Raw genomic sequence first — 21,463 nt, 5'->3', positions numbered from 1 at the left:
GTCCTTTTTTTATTGCGTTTTGGTTTTAAGACCGTGACCGCCATTCAATTTTGTATGTATAGCAGCTTGATTTGATTCGGATAAGAGAATACACATTCATGTATTACATTAATATCATTTCGACATGTTAGGATTACACTGTTTAAATAAATGTTTGATGTGTCGCTCGAAAATTAAATGGCGTTGTCATTTTGTGGCTTATGAACTCGTTAGCTTTATGAATAATTCATCGCGCATGCCGAGAGTAGGGGATATGGGTAAAGAGTTGTAAATTATAGCCTTTGATCGCACTTCAATTTTATATTACATCAAATTCGCTTTTGGATTTTTATGCACATTTTCTCTAACATTAATATTTCATGTAAAATTACAGAAATTTATTGACTCGAACATGGAAATTACACTGAATTCGATTTTATTGATTTTATTTTCGATAATATTTAAATTGATGCAATGAAAAATTTCATTAAGATTCTAATTATTTGATTTCACAATATCACATTGAAATCAGTGTGCAATATGGTGTGCCATGAATCTTGACATACAAACAAAGATTTGCTTATTGCATCAATAAATCGTGAATACACACAAAAGCCCGTTCATTGTAACTGAATTGCGATTTTTTCTAAATCTGATATCAAAATATTTATAGTATATATATATTATTTTGCGAGAATTTTTGTTCACATGAAATTATTATGTACTTTGAACATTTGCAACAAAAAATCTGAAACGAAATTGAGCCATGGAAAAATACTCTGTGGTATATAAGCGAATATAATGTGGCAATGCATTTATTAGGAACATGAAAATCAGATCTCATTTGGAGATAAACAAGAAATAATACAATGAAGAGCGGTTTTTCATACACCTCTACTAGATATGAACAGTATATTAATGTCTTCAAATCGAAATTTCTCTAATTAATAGACTTTTTAACACTTTTAATAAGATCAAATCCGAAAATTAACAATAAATTGTTATTTGGCGAGATTTTATCCGTTTTCCAGTGGTCGTTGTCGCCCCTTCGTTGGTGTCGATTCTGATGTGGTTGTGAAAAGAAGGCAGTGATGGTTTTTTCCTATCTGAATAGCGCTAGCTATTCGCAGCGTCTGAACAGCATTGCTGCCCAGATGCTGAATCGAAGCGGTTGCCGCACGCGTTTTGTACCACACAACATATTGTCATATAGTCTAAGTAACCAGTGAGCTCACAGAGTATGATACACTAATACCATAGTCAGTATAACAAACGCATGTCGAACAGAGAACGAACGCGAACGTATATGCACTGTGTGGTACAAACGAAGTGTGTTGCGCGTGCGGCAACCGCTACGATTCAGCATCTGGGCAGCAATGCTGTACAGGCGCTGCGAATAGCTAGCGCAATTCAGATAGGAAAAAACCATCACTGAGAGAAGGAGTTCACTTGAAAACAAAAATTAAGAAGAATGGATTACACAATGGAGGAATATATGTAAGGAGGCTCTAAGGAGCTGGAGAGGCTGAAGAATATTTTACTCCTCACCGAAGAGAAGCTCTGCAGTTCAGTGCTCCTCCAGCTTTTCAGAACGCTATTCCCTGCATATGTTGCTCTGAGAAACAGTCTCTGCAATAAACTGACATCGAAGCTTACAATTTGTAAATTACGACCAGCCAACACTAGAATCGACGAAAAATATTATTGGTACAAAAAACAAGCGCAAAAGTTACAAAAAAAACTAAAGTACAAATATATTTTCCAAAAAGTATATGAAAACAAAGCGGAATCTAATTTATAATAATACAATGAATAAAACTTAATTTTATAGTTCAGCGCCAAGAATTTTTTTCCCATCAGTCAATTGCATAAATTGTAAGAAATAATATGTTTCTATCGTCTAAACATGGTCATTAAAAATGAAGTACTCATTGAAAACTAGAAAAAAAATCGAATTTTAAATCATAAGTATTTTTTGTTGGTCGGTATGTTCGAAACACGTTTCGTTCATCGCTTGGTTTTTCTGCTTCAAAATCAAAATTCTCGCGTGAAAAACTTGTATGAAACGTGTCAAAAGTGGTGGCAAAATTGGTTTTTTTCGTCTATTACTATTTCGCGTTTGGGATGCACGAATTTCGCTTGCACGATGCACATTATGCAAGCGTAAAATAACTCACCAAAACTTTGGCTTGATTACTGCTACTGTAAAAGGTATATATACCTGAAAGTAAATCTGCGTTTGTGATGCAAATACAAGTGGCGAAAATGTTCGAGTGATTTCAAATAAATGTTTCCCTAGCCCATTTCGTACACATTGGCATTCTTCGCCGCGCGCTCTCCCCATAACACTTTTACACTTTTTCCAGTGAAATTCATATTCAACGACCTGCCATTACGTTGCTTTTCGATACGGGCGTTTACATTTTTCTCTATTTCTTTTCGCTGCATATCGTTAACGGCGCCAAAGGATGTTGGAAGCGAACACCCAAATTGTATTGCATGTACAAATTTATTCTACAGATTATTTATGAATTACGATTATAGACGTGCAGTGAATTAAATATTAAGTGTGGAAAGTTTTCACACTGCGCACATAGCCAAACACACACACACACACATTTCGAAGGAAAGAGAGAACGAGAGATACTCACAAATGCAATCAATGCTGTCAGATTGTTTTAGTTTGGAGAGTCGAAGTTGTGAAATGCTTGCAATACCATACAATGTATAAGCGTAGGAAATTGCAACATTGTAATTTGGAATGTTGTTATAGATTCTTGCGTTTGCCCGAAAAGTGTGCTATTGTCGTTGTGGAAACATAAAGATAGCTGGGCATGCCGGGTTATTGAACGTTGGGAGGGGAATGTATTGTAGTATTAAAAAAATACGGTGTGTTGTGTTTCGATTGAACTGGCTCTGGTGAAGTGGAAGGAAAGAAGTTTTTTTTTTAAATCACCAAAACTTGCTTCCTCATATTTCTTCGGTGGCCAATTCATTATTCTCGCACGGGACTCCATTTTTATATTAATAACATCGAAACTTTTTCGCTCGAGTGACTTAACTTTATGCTTGAAATTGAAACAAAACAACACTTAATCACACCATCTTGCGTCGCATAGTTACACCGTGTGTCAATCCGAATTTTTTTAAAAGATTTATCGCAATCGTATGATAATATGTTTCCGAAACAATTTGTCGAAGCAAAAATGGACGAAACGGAAACTATTTGCAATGGCTGTTGAACATGCGGCAATAAAAATACATGCAAAGCAAAATTCATAACTAATTGCAAATAACTGACTCTGAAGCACAGTCACAAACCGTTCTCATCGACTTGATTTCTTCCTTAGATATTAAAGGAGTTTAGATTCTGATCAGGCGATCAGGGTAAAAAAAACACACCCTGAGCAATGAATTTCAAATTACCTCCACTGTGATTTTGAAAGAACCCTTCTGCAATTTTTCAAATCACCCCCACCTTGAATTGTCAACTTCAAAGTCAACGGTGATGACGTTGCAAATTTTATAAAAATTCAGGCTTACCTCTATATCAAGTTGTATCTATCGGTTACATCAATTTGAAAAAGTTGGCCTTTGTTTACTTACTTCGCATTTTTTCTTCAAATTTTATCATTTATTAGTATCTAGACAACTTACTGTACAACTTACCACATTTTTTTATTTCTATCTGAATTGTGAAATTGAAATTTTCTGCTAATTTGCCTTCTATCACTATTTTGTGGTAAAATCTTTGTAACTCTGCACAATTCTTGTTCTCGCTTGTTCTTTCCAAATTATTGAGTGTATTTATTTTGTATTCAACCAACTTCTATATTTCATATGATTTGCATTATTAAACGTGCCATTGAATAGAATTGTTCAAAAATGTAATGAGAAAATTTGGTAATTAGGATCAGAAAAGCAAATATTCCATGTCGTTGCGTCCAATTTCATGTTGATATAGAATCAAGTGATTATATTACGTTGTATGTGCAGAAATACCTAAAAAACAAAATCCATTTCTCATTTTAAATTGATTTAAATAGAGCTGGTGAAGATGCAAAAAACGAGAGAAAGGTATCAGAAAACTCAACGGTCAAAAGCTCAGTCAAATGGAATATTGGCGAATCGGTATGGTTTTAGAACTCAACAAAACCGAAAAAGAACCATATAACAAATTCAAACTTGAAAAAAAGTAGCAACAACAGCAACAATCAAATAGATTCTGACCGAGTTCACAAACAACATTAAAAAAAAAACCGAGAGCCAGTTTTCAATTTTCCCCAAAATTACCTGCAATATAAGTCTGAACTGGTTTGAACAAATATAATAAAATGCGCATAGTTTTTCTTGTTGTTGCAAAAATGTTCAACCATTATTCTTGGTTGCACTTTCTGCTTTCGACATCGGAGTTGTGCACTCTCAACGAGAGAATCGACTCGGTGCCAGGTATGGGGCTGCCCAACCAATCATATTCTTATATATGTATTTTGTATTGTACTTTCGAACGATGCTGAATCTGCTGCATTGAATTCCATCGTTCGTTCTCTTTCATTTCCCCCCACTCGTCGGCCGTGCCTTGAAAACTTTTGTTGGTTTCAACAATGTTCCATCGAAATATTCATGACCACAGCCAACGAGCTAAAGTGTACCCGAATTTTCAAATATAGAAAATTGTCGGTGCCGGGCGCAACAAGAAAAAGAAAAAAATGGCATACACAAACAGGACCGACAAAAACGAAACTTTATTGGCTGCATTTAATATTATTCATATTACAGAAAGACCGCACACACACACAAAGGTGTATTGGAAACGATTCGCACGTAAATCGGCAAGCCCAGTTATTTTTTTATATATCATTGTTGTTGATGTTATGCAAAACGAATTTATTTGTGTTTGTGTGCTCTGATATACATTGTATTTTGTTTGCATCGCAAATCTAAATCGATGCTATCATTGTGTGCAAGTTGTGAATGTATCTGATCTTTTTTTTTCTACGGCGACTTAACCGCATTTCTTCATTCTGTTTGGTGCAAGAGATGCTTTTCAGTGGTTGACATTTGCATGTGTGTATGTGAGTCAGAGACGTATAATATTGCACTTCATGGATTGTATGCGAGAATGATATGTATTCGAAATGGGATTCATCTGACAATGTATGTATGACACCAATGTTCGACTAGTAAAGCTTCATCATATCGAAATTGCTTTCCGTGCACAATTCCGTATTGTTCTATGTGTTTCTTCAATTTCATGCGGTTCGTTTTTTTCTCTCTCTCTGCTATCTCTATTTGTTCACGATTTATTTCATTCATTTTGTTGCTCGTATGTTCGTCGAAACACATGATTACACATTCACAATCGAATCCAACGTTGAATCGAAAATACATCACTAAAATGTTGTTGTTGGCGGCGTGGCGGCGGTGATGGTGGTAGTGTTGTGGAGCACCCGAGAAAATCCACAAGCTGCTACACTGTATTCATTTAATTTTATTTATTTATTCATGTGAACGTTAATCATATTCAGCATGAACTTCGGATTGTGTTGCAACTTGCAATCGATTTGTTATGCTTGCGAATTTAAAGACACCAACACGTAATCTGCATTCCACTTACACATTTTACATATCAAATAGAGAAACAACGCTTGCAGCGTTCTCTCTCTCTCTCTCTCTCTCTCTCTGAAAATCGTAAAAATGAAACCAATCGCACACGATCCTAGGATGCCAATCCAGAAAATTGAATGGAATGTTTTCTCGCTTGTTACTCTTTTTTTGTCATCGTCACAAGCAATGTATGGATATACTTCTTGTTTTTTCTCTTGTTCCACAAATTATATTTAACATGACATAGTTGAAATACTCCTCAAAACATTGGTGTGGAAAATATATCGATGAATAATGGACCATTCAATATTGTGTATGTATCGGTGGAGTTGTTGTTCTTTTTTTATTGTTGTTGTTTGTTTAATGGATTCGCTATCACGTCAAATGGTTAAATGATAAGCTTTCTGGATTAAAGTACGTCAGAAATGCTATTCAACTTTCAATATATACATTGATTGAAATTGTTTGGCGTGAATTCTCTCTCTCTCTCTCTCTCTCTCTCTCTCTCTCTCTCTCTGGCACATATTAAAACTCTAGGGGATCGGATCTCGATCAGAAAATAGCGAATTATTCGATATTTTGCGAATTTTATGCGAAATGATTTGTAAGCGATGGGCCAGTAAAGTTGTGATTTAAAAAACAATTCGCAAACAAAACGCTATGAACGTGAGACAATTCGCAAAATTTGTATGTTTTGTATGTATCAAATTGTGAACGCTTGTAAACGAGCCAAGTGAACAGCGGCGACGCACGAAAACGAAATGAGTGAATAGCGACAACGAACGAAAGAAAAGTTATCCGCTGCCGCTATTCACTCACTTCGTTTTCTTGCGTCGCCGCTATTCACTCACTTCGTTTTCTTGCGTCGCCGCTATTCACTTGGTTCGTTTGCAAGCGTATATTATATAGTTTGATTGTGATAAATTTTTGCGAATAGCTTGCGAATTGTATGCGAATTTCTTGAATTATTTTACTAAAATGACGACTTTATCATACAATCAATAAATTTTGTCCATTCGCGAATAGATCATTTCCCCTAGTTAAAACTCCTTGGATCTATACAAATTTTAATAGCAACAGGCATGCATAATGGAAACTGAAGTACAGGTACATACAACAGATGAAAATGAATCAAATTCAGCTGTTGGATTTCATTAGAAATTAAAAATTGCAATGGATATATGTTCTTTTCTGGTCACTTTTTGAATCCAATGCTATTGACATTTCAGATTTTTGAATATAGCTTGAATACATTTTTGGTATAGCTGGTTTAAATAAAGAATATTTTAGTTTTCAGGGATTTTGAAAGAACGAAAAAACTTTTGATTTCAGTTTCAAATTATATAATTTTATATAAGATTTTTTTTTGAATTTGAAAATTATATTTGTACACTTCTTAAAGAATGAAATTACTTCCGTTTTCAATGGAATAAACAACATTTATGGCTAATCTATATTTCAACTCTATAATATAAACACTGCCAGTTTTTGGCCGTAGAGCTCAATGTGAAACGTGGAACCGTACTACTAAGAAAAACAAACTACTCGACATTCATATTTTGAATTTTTTGCCACAATTTTTTTAAAATAAATTACACCTTGAAAATTGATTTTGCCAATATTTTCACTAATTTGGCCTCAAACGGCCACCTGGGAAACACATTCACAAGTTTGATTGGCTAATAAGCTATATACCGTTGGAAAGAGGGCTTCAAGAGCTATCATCTGGCAAAGTTTCATCAAAATCATAGAACTAGGTTGCTTGCAATAAGATTCGGAAGCCAATTTTTCTCACAATTTTTCATATTTCGGCCAAACGGCCAGCCTAAAACGCCATCAAACCTGCCGGAAACTCCATAATTTATATACCATTCGAAATGTAATTTTATAAGGAATCTAAAACAATTTGGTACCGCGGGTGTCTCCAACTTTTCAACAAGTTTCATGTAGATCCAAAGTAATCAAATTAACACTGAAGTAAAACTCATTTATTCCATCGTTTATCCACCCAATAAAGTTGCGGAGAAACGTAATTCCACCCGAATCCATTCGTTATCCACTCAATAAATGGTGAGTGGAATCGAAATATTTTTCAAAGTGGAATCCAAAAAAGAGGGTCCATGAATGAAAAAATTAAATGGGGAGCACTTATGGGGAAAAGAAAAAATACGTCTGGAGGGTTTTTCATGCCCTATCGAATGCCGAAAACCCGAACTCTCTTTCTTTTCTGGTTTTCTCTAAAATCACTGAACAAACATATATATATATATATACACTGACAAAACTAAGGTTATGATTTTGACAACACCGTGTTGTAAATGCTTACATTCCAACGAATGTTGTGAAGTAGCCAACAATTGTTGTCATTGTGAATACGTACAATGGCATATATTATATGTATTCACAACGACAACAATTGTTGGCTACTTCACAACATTTGTTGGAATGTAAGCATTTACAACACGGAGTTGTCAAAATCATAACCTTAGTTTTGTCAGTGTATATATATATATATCTTACTATTCCATAGCTTAATGTATAAAACTACGTTTCACATTAAGCAATATACAATTTTTTTATCATAACAATTTTGTTATTGTTACAACCATCTTTTGGTTAGACACTAACATAATCTTTTGCTTAGCTAGTTTTTTACAAGTAAGATTATGTTATCTCAATTTAACCGTCATTGACATGAACTTTGACTCACTATTTTTCGTCTTATTTTCGGAAGAACTTAGAAAAAAACTCAATTTCACAAACAACTTTGTATTATAAGAATTCGTACGAATATTACAAAAAGATTTGCTGGACTATTTTTTCTCATTGGCATTCATTGGAAGAAATTATTCGAATTTGCTAGGGATTTTCGAGCTGTTTTTTTGAAAATCAATTTCTTCATAGTGGAGTGAAAAAAAAAACACTTTTCGCTAGAATTTTTCGTGCGAAATACTCTTTCGATTTGCTGTGGATTTTTTTCCACCAAAAACGTTGCTTGTATATTTCTGTTCTAGATGTCATTCGTTAATTTCATCATCTCCAAGAGATCAATAATGGTTAAACACTCCACTCAATTTTAAATGCTGCCTGTTCGTGTGTGTGTGTCACCGTGTAAATGTTGGTGAATAAAAATTCCTTCAACGCAAATAAAACATAACGTAAAACAAACAGATGGTCGTTAAGTTCATGTTATATGGCCAATTTTACTTAATAACATCCATTATTTGAGTTTGGTGCTTCATTTCGACTCACTTCGTTTGCATTTTATCAACACCAATTTACCGATTTCGTGCACACGTAAAAGTTTTGCCGGTGATTGACAGCAGGCTTCCTTATTGCTTCGTCGACTTTAATTAATCGTATAATTTATTTTTGTGTTCAAATTCGATTTTTTATTTCAAACGAACTATTAATTTTGAATCAAAACAATTGTGTTTGCATTCCAATCACATTTTTCAATTTTTATTTCTGCTCCTGCAATTTCAATGGCAAAATGTGTACGTTCCGGGTGCGGCTATTTTATGATATTCAACATTATTCGACGTAGGTGACGGTGCAAAAAGCTATACGCAATAGAAAATTGATTATTCAATAAATGTATTTAGGTGTGTATTGCGTGACTCGATTAAAATAATAGGACCCGAACCGGGCTTGTATAAATAGAACATGTTCAGGTAGCCCACAATAGAATTAATGGGAAAACGTTCGAAAATTCTCTCTAGGCAGGCTAATTCTTTTTATTCATAACGAGGAATTCCGTTACGTTTATTCTCATTTTCATTCAATTCAAATGGAGCCGGATGTCGGTTAGGATTTAAATAATGCACAAAAAACTAGACGCTAGATACGAATCGAAAGTAAATAATGATTTGTGCGTGTGGAATTGGGGGAAGGACAATGTAAATACCATAGCCTAATTACATTTAACGAAAAATTTCCTGTGGAAGTAGCTGAAATCCATCATGCACACACTAAACATGACATTGATTTCACCGATAATATAATGGTTCACTAATTGATTTTATAAACTTGACTTTGTGTCTTGTTTGTTGTTGTTTGCCGCTTTTGACCAACGTTGACTTTTATGCCAAAAAAAAACAAGAGAAACAGATTATGAGCGTTGGTGGTTCCTTTGTTTTCCGGCCCATTTTATTTGCTAGAGCAATCAATCCAAACCTTTGCTCTCATTTCGGTTCGGCCGTGTGGCTTGATTTCATTTTGATGAAGGATTTTCGAAATGGTTTTCTTTTCATTTTAAATTGGAGTAATGTTCGTATTTCTATTTTCAATTTAAATCATTAATCCGTTGTCTTGGAGTGTGCTGCTCGTTAACAAACAAATCGCTCAATATATACTAAAACCATCGCAATCCACAAGAAATACACAAACCCCCTACAAAAGGAAGCGACACTAATGCACTTTTATACACATTTATTAAAATTTAATATTAAATTCCTCTAAAATTGAAATATCACAATGATATTTTTGTCGAATGGCCTGAAGTCGCCTCTTTTTCTCGCTTCAAGTTTTAAAATTAATAAAAATGTATTTTCATCTCTTCTTTTTTTTTCTCCCCTTTTGTGTCATTTTTCTTTGTAATCTATGTGGTTTTTTTCATTTAACAATGCTGTGACGTTGCTGCTGTTGCTGTCGTGTTATCGTTGCTGTTGCTGCTGCCGTTCGTCGCTGTCGCGCTCAAATCGTTTAGTTCCACCCGAGTATCCATTAGTATTGAATCGATGGGGTCATCAATTGAACGGAACAATACTTGGTCCTATGGAAGAAGGAGACGACATTGTGTTAACATGCCGAGTTACTGGTGGTAAGCCAAGAAATTCAATACCTTCTCTGTTTTTTTACTTTCTCTCTTCATATATACACAATTGCCATTGCAGTTAATTCAATTTTCAGCTGAGTTTTCCCATTTTTCGTACGCTTGTTCGTTCTCTCTCCTTTCTTTCATTCACTCAACTCTTATTTCTTTAGTTTGGCGTCAGCCATTGCTTTTCATTCGGTTCATCGCTGAATCGATCCATTGAGTTCATTCTTTTCGCTCTTTGTTCGCCATCGACTGAATGCTTTGGCTTGATTTTTCTCTTTGACCTGGACTTTATACATACAGCTTCTATCTAGCTTACGACCGAAGATTTTTACCAAATGAAAAGCAAGTGTAATCGAGTCGGGCAAACTAGCGCGTTTTTTTTCACCATCGTTCGGTCTTCGTATTTTTTAGGGAACGAAACCAAACCCCCCGGAACATTTATGAACATTGAAAATTCAATGGGAAGAATGCAAGCGTCTCTTTCAATACGCAATATATCGAACACAGAGAATTATGATGTAATTTAGATTACGAAAGGCGAATCGTTCCATCGAAACCATAAAGAGTACCATGGCACTGAAATGAGTTGAAGCCACGGGTTTGAAAAAAAATGGCTCAAAAACAATTTGAAAATTTTTCTTAGAAATGTATAGTTACGAGACGCTGGTGTGTGGTTACACTGACTGATAGATTCTCAATGCACTCCCTCGCAGCACACACCATCAAATGCACAGCTAAAGCTCTCTCTTTCGATCTCTCGTTCACTTCATTATTAAACCCATTTTATTCAATCGATTGTTCCTCCGTATCTTTTTTTAACAATCCCTTTTTATGTATCATTGTCCGTCTGATATCGACTACTTTGTGCATACATTTCATCGGCATCCATACATTTTTTGCGCGCATAATTTCCAACAAGGAGTCGATTAACTTAACATATTTCATTATGTAAATGCGCCCAACCAACGGACAAAAAATGAACATGCCATTGGCCATTTTCCATTGAATTTTCTCCTATATAGCTTCATTCTTCGCTCGAAAATTCCCAAGTGAGTGCATTATTTGTGAATAACATGAAAATGAAACGAAAATCATATGACTCAATCGAAATTTTATTCAAAAATTTTTGCTTTTTCTTGTGCGGATCGATTCGGAAAGAATCGATGCCAAAAATGTTTTCACCATCCAAGGATCAAATAAATTGACGTTTTTTCTTCGACTTGATAGTCGCTTTTCAATGCCGCATTGTAATACTAAAATGATTAAACCCAAATCCAGTGATGTTTCACATGCGGTTTATGCATTGTTTACATTGTCGGCGTCTTTCCAGACAGTTTCCGATGTGTTTCGGTCATTCCTCCGGCATCACTTTCTTTTTCAAAATAAGACAAATGTTCATTTGGGATTTTGCCTCATTCAACACTGCAAACAGTCCTAATCAAACGTATGGGCTCAAATATAGTACAACAAAACGTGGGATGTGGTTCGTCTGATTAATAAAATCAATTGTCTAGATATGATAAAAAAAAATTCCAATCAAGTAATTATGTGTGTGTTTACAAATCGTCGCAAAATTAAGCAAAATTGTGCGAAACTAGAACGTAAAATTCGACTGTGAAACTTGTTAAATCAATCTAACGTTGCAACGGATACATTCGCGTTGACACAAAAAATTAATCAAACTTGACATGTACAAATATCGTCGATTTATACCGTCAGATATGTAGACTACGTCAACAAACAATGTTTATCAAGTCCATTTGAGACATTGTCTATAGTGCGGCTAAGTTTGTAATGCATATGATGTTATTTCAATGAAATATTCAATTTATTTCTACTGCGCACTAAAAGTAAAACTCTATATAGCTGATCAGAGAAAAATGACGCCGTTTTTTTCATCAGTATACTCGAAAATGTCCGAACACTAAAATATTCGTGTCTACTCACCGCTAGATGCACCATCAGCATAAATAATAATTGAACTAATTAATTAAATGTTGTCTGATGACGGATTTTAATTTGTGGTGTGTTGTCGAAAAATGTTGTCATTTAAAACATGGACAAACCAATGAGCTTTTATTCGCGCCAGATTTCTATAAAATGGTCATTTAACGAAATTGCGATGTACGTTTTAATTATAAATTGCATTGGTAAAGCGCATTACCGTGATGTAAATGCCATACATTGATGGTATAAATGCTGTGCCTTTGCCCATAATGCATCATTCTATGATGGTAATGAAGCTAATTTTCATGATGTGTGCTCACCAAAAAATTACATCTATAGAATAAAATAATTGCGCGTGTCTGCCTGAAAAATGCCTTTGATTATAAACCCAACACGCAATTAAACATCATGAATGGCGGTGGTTGTTCAAAGGAATATTTTGAATCATTAATTATTGAGTTCAATCCGATTTAACGGCTTTGGACGTGATGAAAGGGTCACATTTTTCTCTTTCACTTAAAAAAAATAATAGAATAAAATGATTGCTTATGCTGAATTCATAATTTCAAATAAAATACCCCAATAATGGCAACAAACGTCTCTGGGATTTTCAGATCTTTTTGCTGGTCAACCCATCTCCTCTCTATGATGAATGCCATTTCACCTCCCTGCAGAAAAATTCTGCCCGCCCTATTCATATATATCATTGATTTGATGACAATGCCAAATTCTGTTCGAAACAAACATGTAGTGGCGGAAATAACAACGATTGGAAACGCTGTAGTTCAGTGTTTAATTGAGTAGGGCGGCGCCACCGTCTATACATACAAATGTCCATTTAAATCAGCGCCATCTACGCTAAAACATACTTTTGGTTGAAAATAAAACGCCATCATATTCCGACATTGGGAAATAATAAAATATTCCAATTAATGACGCAGCCTCCACATGTTTGAATATTTTATTTATGCTCTTCAATGTGGCTTCATTGCAATGAAAAAAAATTCATGATTTTTTTTTATAAATTCAATAATACATTTTGAAATTCAGGTATATTCCATTATTTGTTCAAACCATTTTTATTTGCTTTTTTCTATCCATTGACAATTATCAATGAACGACAGGCGACTTTATTTCACTGACATATTGATGTCGGATATTTATAACATGACTTGTGACGCCGAATATTCCCTATCAATCCATTTTTTTAAAATTGGTACTTCCAAATGTCAGTAAAACACTTTTTTATATTCAAATCTGAACTGTATTTAAGAATGATGTTGTTATTTACTTTCTACGATTCATTCAAAACGGTAGAAAAAAATATTCATGTTGATAGTCAGAGCGATTTGGTTACTATTTGATAAGAGAAAAAAAGTATTGAAAATGTGTCAACGGTGAAAAATATTAAAATGCCTGAATTTTACATTGTCATTTACATTTGTAGATCCATCACAAAAAGCTATTTGATTAATTGAAGCCCAAAAAAAAAAATAGAACACCAGTTTATTAAAAACGTGCATTCAATAAAGCCCTTTTGTTCAACTACACAGTTCGATGGGTATATTTTTTCATAGATTTGCTATTTGTTTTAAATCGATTCCATTTAATAAAATTTGAAATGAAATTCCGTTTAACAGAAAATGTAATTAAATGAAAACCATTTCATGCAGCTGTTTAAAAGCATTAAAATCTATTCAACCGTTATTGCTAATGAGTTGACACAGTGAATTTTATTTATTTAAAATAATTAGAAATTTTTGGAATGCATTAGCAAATTGAAATGGCAACAATAGCAAAAAAGCATACAATCAATACAATATATAATATTGGTTAACTTTGGATATTTTAATGGGAAATATGCGCGAGAGATAAAAAAATCTATTGTTATTTCCCTTTCATTTAATTCAAAATAAGTATGTGACACATAATGTTTGTCCAAATGGTTGTATAATGTTGTTTAACATCGCTAATTGATTCATAACTGATTCCATCGGAAATTCGTGCATATTCTAGGGCATAATAATGTCCATTTTTAAGCGAATAGTTTAAAATAATATTGAACGTAATTTTTTGTGTTTGTGCAGAAACAAGTTTTAATAAAATTATCGATGTGTACAATTACGTCAAAGATTTGATGTTCAGGCCCACATAATATAAAAGCATATTTTGGATCGATAACGTTATTCACATATTGAAATTGTCGCAAAAATGCATTGAACTGAATAGATGCCTTATATGTGATGCTCTAATGGAATATTCCGGTACAGTTTTGTATCGTTCAATCCTTTAAATTAACGTTGAATTGCATGGCTCTATGAATGTTAATATTGCACAGACTGCTGTGTATGTTAGTGTATGTATGTCAAAGCATCAACTAAACTCAATCTCGAATACTGTATGTAAATTTCCATAAACACGATTCATTCAAGTCACTTTTCTGCAACGTCAACAAAAATTTATTAAAATCAAAACATTGCATAAATTAATACTACGCACATCGCACATGCATTTGTGCTTTCATGCAGCCTTTATGATCGGATTCAAGCTCTCGGGAACGATTCCCTTGCTCTTTCGCTCTCTCTGTAATGCAATCTCATTTCACTTCAATCAGCAATAGATGGATTCATGGAAATACATGGATGGTTCGATACTATTCATTCAGATAATTCGTGAGCTGTGAGACTTGAATGCACACACACTCACACACTATGCATGTTTAATCAATGGCTTGAACATTTATCATGTGTGTGTGTGTGTGTTTGTGGCCACCAGCAATCACGGTGCCAAACGACATTTATTTTGGACATTAGAATATAACACTATACCTCATACTGGGCGTGTTTCGATTGCAGCACACATCAAATTATGCACAAAAATTATTTACAACATACAATTAATTTCTATACCCGGTGTATATTCTCTGGATAGCTCAAAACGTGTAAATATGTACTGCAAATTCATCGATATTCTAAACAATTCGGTACACTTTTTGAGCACTCCCATTGACATCAAAACCAATATACACGCTGGCTTTTAAAATGCACCAGGTGAAATTCATGTTTTCATGCGGTGCATTCATTTTGAGGTGTATATTTCTCTTTTTTTTCGATTAAATATCTCAGGTGTGTTACCACTTCGTTATTTCCAAACTTCAAAATCAGCAGCGTGTGGTATTTTTTTCTCGCTTAGTTAATCGAAATTTACAATAATTTGAATGCATGTGCCATGTCCATTCAAAGTTTACTGTTGTTAACGGTTTGGACACATGAAAGTAACGGGAGATTTTAATTTCATCGCATGACCGAAGCTTGAAATCTTGATCAATGGACAATCTCGACACCAAAAACTCCTCTTTTTATTAATGACCATAAGCTATCCACGAAAGATGGTTAATACGCGCAACAAACGCACATTCATTCGGAATGGGCGATTTGCAACTTTTCACATCACGGGCTGAATGACAAACCACCAAGGGGGTAGGCATGATTCGAATGATTCGTTGTAATTCATTTGTGATTTGAATGATTTGAATCTATTTGACAAGTGACTTTACAATACTAAAACAAAGCATAAAATTCTATATCAATATTTGTTTTTTTTAAAGCAAGAAAAAACCTTTTATTTTTTAATTAAAAAAATCAAGTATATTTCGTTTATAGTTAAAACACATTTCGAAAATATTATATCTCATTGTATTTTTATTCTTTAACTTGATATTTTTTTTGATATAACATGCATGCAAACATCGATAGTCAACTTCGCTGTAAAGTGTCACACGAACTGTCAAGCGGTGATTTGAAATGATTCGAAAGAATTCAAAATGATTTGAAATATTTATAATTTACTCGCAATAATTTAAAGAGATTTATTTTTTGTCGTATAGATTTGTTCTTTTGGATTGCGTGTCTACCCCCTAGCAAACCACACTTCGATATTATACAAACATATTTGGGCCGTTCATTTGAAAAGTGCAAATTGGATAAAGGTATATAAATCACGTACGTACGGCATCACACAACACACTCATTCATTTGAAATTGCAAAAATTCTCGGAATGGCGAAATCGTAAATTGCCCAACGATGTGTAACACGTACGATTGCACACATTCGAACGGCTTCTCTCACCATTATTAAACTGATCACATCCATTTGTGTACTCCCAACAAAATTCGAAGACAAATATTATATGGAGATGAAATGCGGTGATGCTGGGTGTGGATTGGAAATCATCATATATCACATCAATATCCTCTCCATCAATTAAACTTAATAAATAATAATTATTCATTACGGAACTGCTATCAGTTTTGTAAATATTAATATCTGTTGATTTGTGATTGGCAACGAATATTTTATTCAGTATGACAGACGGGTGCATGCTGGATTTTATGCTTTGCACTCTTTTGTATCTCATTTTCAGTTGTCGTTGACACTGCCGGTTTTAAATACGGAATAAAAAAACATGGAGTGATAAACATTTCGGTCTTTGAGATTATTCAGTTTCATAACATTCAGTATCAGTTGTTTTCAATAAAAAACCTGTCAAATTTAAATGATGAATATGAAACATCATTCATTGATGGTATAATCGATGATATTCTGTTCAGGTCATCTCGTGCTCCCTCTATGGTCTTACATGGTGGAGCATTTCAATTGATCCAATTTTGAAGTTTCGACTAATTTTGTCAACAAAGTATTTATAAAGTGAAGAAATTGCAAAATAGATACCAGTGACTAAAAATCACCGATCTTTTTATATATTCGTTTATTTTTATGAAATGGAATTCGATGACATTTTTAACTTTATCATGAATGTATTGCGCCGTATTGCACTCTTTTCCATGGAAATTTCGGATTTTTCCTTAAAATCTGGGGTAGCTTTAAATAAAGTATATTTTAGAGATAATGGAGGCACGAAAAAACTTTTGATTTCAGTTTCAAATTATGTCATTTTATTCATGTTCATTTACAGATAGGATTTTTTATTTAAGTATGGCAACAAGTGATCAAGCGGAAATTTTGTATCATTTTCGTTTATTAATCAATAACTAAATCTATGGATGGAACATTTATCTCTTTGGATCAATCCATTCTTCGTTGCCCCTTGATAGACTTTTCTGTGGGAAGAGTTATTACGTTAACAAATTTTTCCGTATATTTTACAGTGCATCTCAATATAAACATACCATATGGTAAAAAATCATAGATCTGTCATTCTCTAGACCCAAAACGCATACAAAACCGATATTTGGGTATTTCAATATTTTGGGATGCTTACAATATGTAACTACACACAGTTATGTATGCGAAAAAGTAAAATATCATGTCAAAAATAAAATCAAAATAAAATCGTACATGTGGTTTGTATAGTCGTTTTCAATAAGATCTGTTACAGCGAACTGTCAAAATTTTGAACAAACAACATACCCTCAACAAAATTCAAACCAAATTGACACGTTTAACTAAGGAGCCTTGTGTACTTTTGAATGGAAATGCGTTCCGAAATGCATTGTATTAGTTTGACAACACAGATCTTTTTGGAAACGACTATAGTTTCGACATGAACGGCAAATAAATATTCAGGTCAGTGCATACTTTCGTTCTGAAACCATAAAAATGCATTTGAAAAGATTTCTTTCTTTCTCAAAAACATTTGATTGGTCTTATTATATGGGATACATTCAGATGCCAACAATTTCTGGATGTCGAAATGATTTCAGCTGTGAACTATAATGGGCGAAAGTAGCAAAACCTCTAGAATTGACAGTATACATCATGGCCATTTTTTAACGGATGGCATTTCACATGGCTATTATAAAAATCTCTTGTAAACCGTGGAAATTGAAAAAAAAATGCAAAACATTTTGGAAGAATATATGCTGATTTTTCGTACACACTTTTTTCGCGCTATGGACTGAGCAAAATGTATATTTTAGTAGCTCCAAAATTGTCCTGAAAAGAAGCCCTGACAAAATATTTATGAGAATGTGGGTTCCATATCATTGAATTCGATTCGCCGCAAGTCACCACATATTCAACGAATATCTGATTGACGAAACGATTGCCAAGCAACCATCGACTGGGTTTTGCCAATTTCCAACGTTGAATCAATTCATACAATTTGATTTTGACTATTTTCAACCGAAAACACAAATATTCCAATTGAAATTGAATGCCACGGGAAACGTGAAAAGTGAAATTCACTGTTTGAATTGTATCGCTGGTTATCTCAATGGCAGTGCATTGAAAATTGATGATTGAACTTCGTCCGCAGTGTGATTTTCTCATTTAGTCCATTTGACCCAAGTGACATAACATCCATAAAGAAATTTCCACTTGTGAAAACGAGCCGATCAAAGGTGTAAAATTAGGTAATTAGATCATGATAAAAGGTGCAAAATTTGTGGCAGAAAAAGAAACATAATCAAAATGAATGTGGTGGCATTAAAGAAGTCGTATGAGACAACTGCATGGTGGTGCTAAATGTGTCGCTATTTTCACTATAAATGTTTGCAGTACCAAGTTGTACATCTTATTCGGTAACATTTTCGGCAATAAATTATTTAGTATTGCAGTTGGTGCAAGTCATTTCCAATAACGAAGCAGGTTGAGTGCTTTGTATTGTACTGCATTCAGTTTCATCTATATTCGAAAGTGTAACAAGTACTTAAGAACATTGTAGGTCCCATTCGTTTTCCTCTTGTGATTTTTTTGTTCTCGGTTTGCTTTGTTTTGCGACATTTATTTTTCTCTCTCTCTCTCTGATTCGCCGGTTTCGGTTCTCGATACCACAATATCACCGATTCGAAATCAGACGTAAGAAATATTTTCTCATATTTCAACGGCTTACGGTGAATCGAGTCATTTTCACAGTGCTAAGAATTTTGCCTCGATGACTTTTCATTTTTAAAGTATCAAAAAGTGGGTGATGTCAAGAGCGAAACAGATGTAACAAATGTTGAATCTTTTTCGTATTTGTGGCGTTTCCTTTTTCTGACATTTTTCATAATACCGTATGTCACTGTCGACGGCGAACAAGAACGACCTCCCGCCATCGCTCTGGAACATGCTTATACACCTTTTTTTATTTGCTTTATTTTTGAAAACAATAAATACAACCGAAGTTCAGGCAAAAATAAGCAAGCGTATGGAAAGTGTCATTGCATTTATGTTTGGAGTCTTCGCACTAAATTCGATTCTTTTTTTTCGTGTATGTCATTGTATTTTTTTCTTTCTTTTCTATTCATAGGTCGACCGCAACCTCAAGTTCGATGGCTTGTAAATGGTGTACTTGTCGACGATCAATACGAACACAATACAGGCGATGTAATTGAAAATCGACTTTTGTGGCCAGCTGTTCAACGGTCGGATCTCAACGCGATATTCACTTGTCAAGCCGTAAATACAATTCTTGTTGAACCCAAAGAAAATAGCTACATGCTGGACTTGCACCGTAAGTATCGAAACATCACTTAATAATACAAACGCTCATTTTTTGTGATTTATTTGATTTTGAAGTCATGGAAGACTTTTTTTATTTTTATTTTTTCGTCGAATACGCTCCTTCGTATAAAAACCGAGATAAAAATACACAGCTAATATGACAAGTGATGCCAATAAATGATTTGTGAATTAAAGGTATTATTTTTTATTCAAAGAATAATACTACATCAAAGACGATGATGATGAGGTGAAAAATAGCAGCAAATAAATTTATCGGATTTAATTTTTAGAAATCAAGAAATTTACTATACAGTGTACTCCATTCACCGTTATTTTCAAACTTCAAGATTCTTTTATAATGAGGCCACTTAAAAAGAAACCAAACATTTTCAATTGAACTGAGATTAATTCATCCAGCTGAAAGTGTTATTCAAGACTTTCTCTTTCAGTTTAGTCTAAAAGTTACTTCGGTAACCAAAATAGATTGAAAAACAGCAACATATTCATTGAAACACTTATGAATTGAATATCAAATTTCAAAAAAAAAAAACTTTGAGTAGTTTTTAATTAAAAAAATGTCGGAATTATGAAAATCCAATTTCCATCTGAGAGAATACTCTCTTTTAATACGAATCTCTTTGAACATTTCATTTGAATTTTTTGAATATTTCATACATCATTCTTGATTTAAAAGAAATATCATTTTTTATCATTGAATTCTTGATAAAATATTCACTGTTCAACTTAAAATAGAAAAATGTGCAAAAGACTTCTTCAAAGGATTGTTTGTGGTATTTGATTAACTTTGGATTCAACTCACCAAGAAAAAGGAATCGCTCTGAATGCGAAAAAAAGAAAAGAAGCAGAAACAAAGATGAATAGCGATGAATTCATTTCACGTACAAATAATAAAGCGGAAAAGTATTCGCATGCTGTGTTTGTGAGCGAGTAAAAGTACATCGAATCAATTGAAAGGACATCTGATGCATGCATTTTATATGAGCAATTTAATTTGATAATTTACTTTTTGAAAGAAAAAAGAACGAAGAAATTTTATGCATTTTCATCTAATAATAAAATCGAGTAATGGGCAAACCTTTTTATACAGAGCATCGCATATTTCTGAATTAAAAAAAAAACTGGTTTTTGTCGTTCATTCTAATTTATTTGTGTGTTTCCGTCGTATTTTTCCCCTTTGTCGTCCGACCGAAAATGCCAACAAAATGGTTTTTGTTTGTTTTATCGTGGTGAACAGTTGAACCGAAAGCTACCGGGCCATTGTAGAATGTGTTGCCAAACGAATGTTCATACGTTCGTCCGGACGAAAATCCCATATCATTGCGATTGGGAGGTGGCGAAGGGGTGCAATAAAAATGAGGATATGGCAACTAAAACGCACAAAATTTTAAGACCATTTATTTCGGTATGGCGTGGTCGTCATCGTGCTGGCCGAACTGATGTCGTTAATGTGTGTGTGTCTGTGCAAATGTGTGTGTGTCTGTGCAAGTGTATGAGTTCCACGCTAAATTTTGAATGGTAAAAATGAAATATACTTTTGTGAGTGTATATATTTTTGGGTCAATGCATTTCAAAGTCACTTTTCAAACTTTTTCCGCTTTCTGGTTTCATGCAACACCATGTTTACAATACAATACAATAATC

General features: G+C 33.9%; 1 protein-coding gene across 5 annotated transcripts in view; it reads left to right on the top strand.

Moving 5' to 3' along the window:
* The window catches only part of LOC116337194 (nephrin-like), a 279,498-nt gene that overhangs the window by 214,958 nt on the left and 43,077 nt on the right, over positions 1-21,463 (top strand). For all 5 annotated transcript variants that reach the window (XR_004200788.1, XR_004200789.1, XM_031761577.1 and 2 more), the window contains exons 7-8: positions 10,295-10,408; positions 19,608-19,811. Coding sequence is in view for 3 of the 5 variants with exons in the window: in XM_031761577.1 (XP_031617437.1) it covers positions 10,295-10,408; positions 19,608-19,811 (318 nt within the window). In the remaining 2 variants the exon portion in view is untranslated. The remainder of the gene's footprint in view (positions 1-10,294; positions 10,409-19,607; positions 19,812-21,463) is intronic.

This window comes from Contarinia nasturtii, unplaced genomic scaffold (genome assembly GCF_009176525.2).
Source record: "Contarinia nasturtii isolate CC-2019 unplaced genomic scaffold, AAFC_CNas_1.1 Cnas_scaffold_220, whole genome shotgun sequence".
NCBI lineage: Eukaryota > Metazoa > Arthropoda > Insecta > Diptera > Cecidomyiidae > Contarinia > Contarinia nasturtii.
Note: the sequence above shows the minus strand (reverse complement) of the source record. Positions and strands in the feature narration are given on the sequence as shown.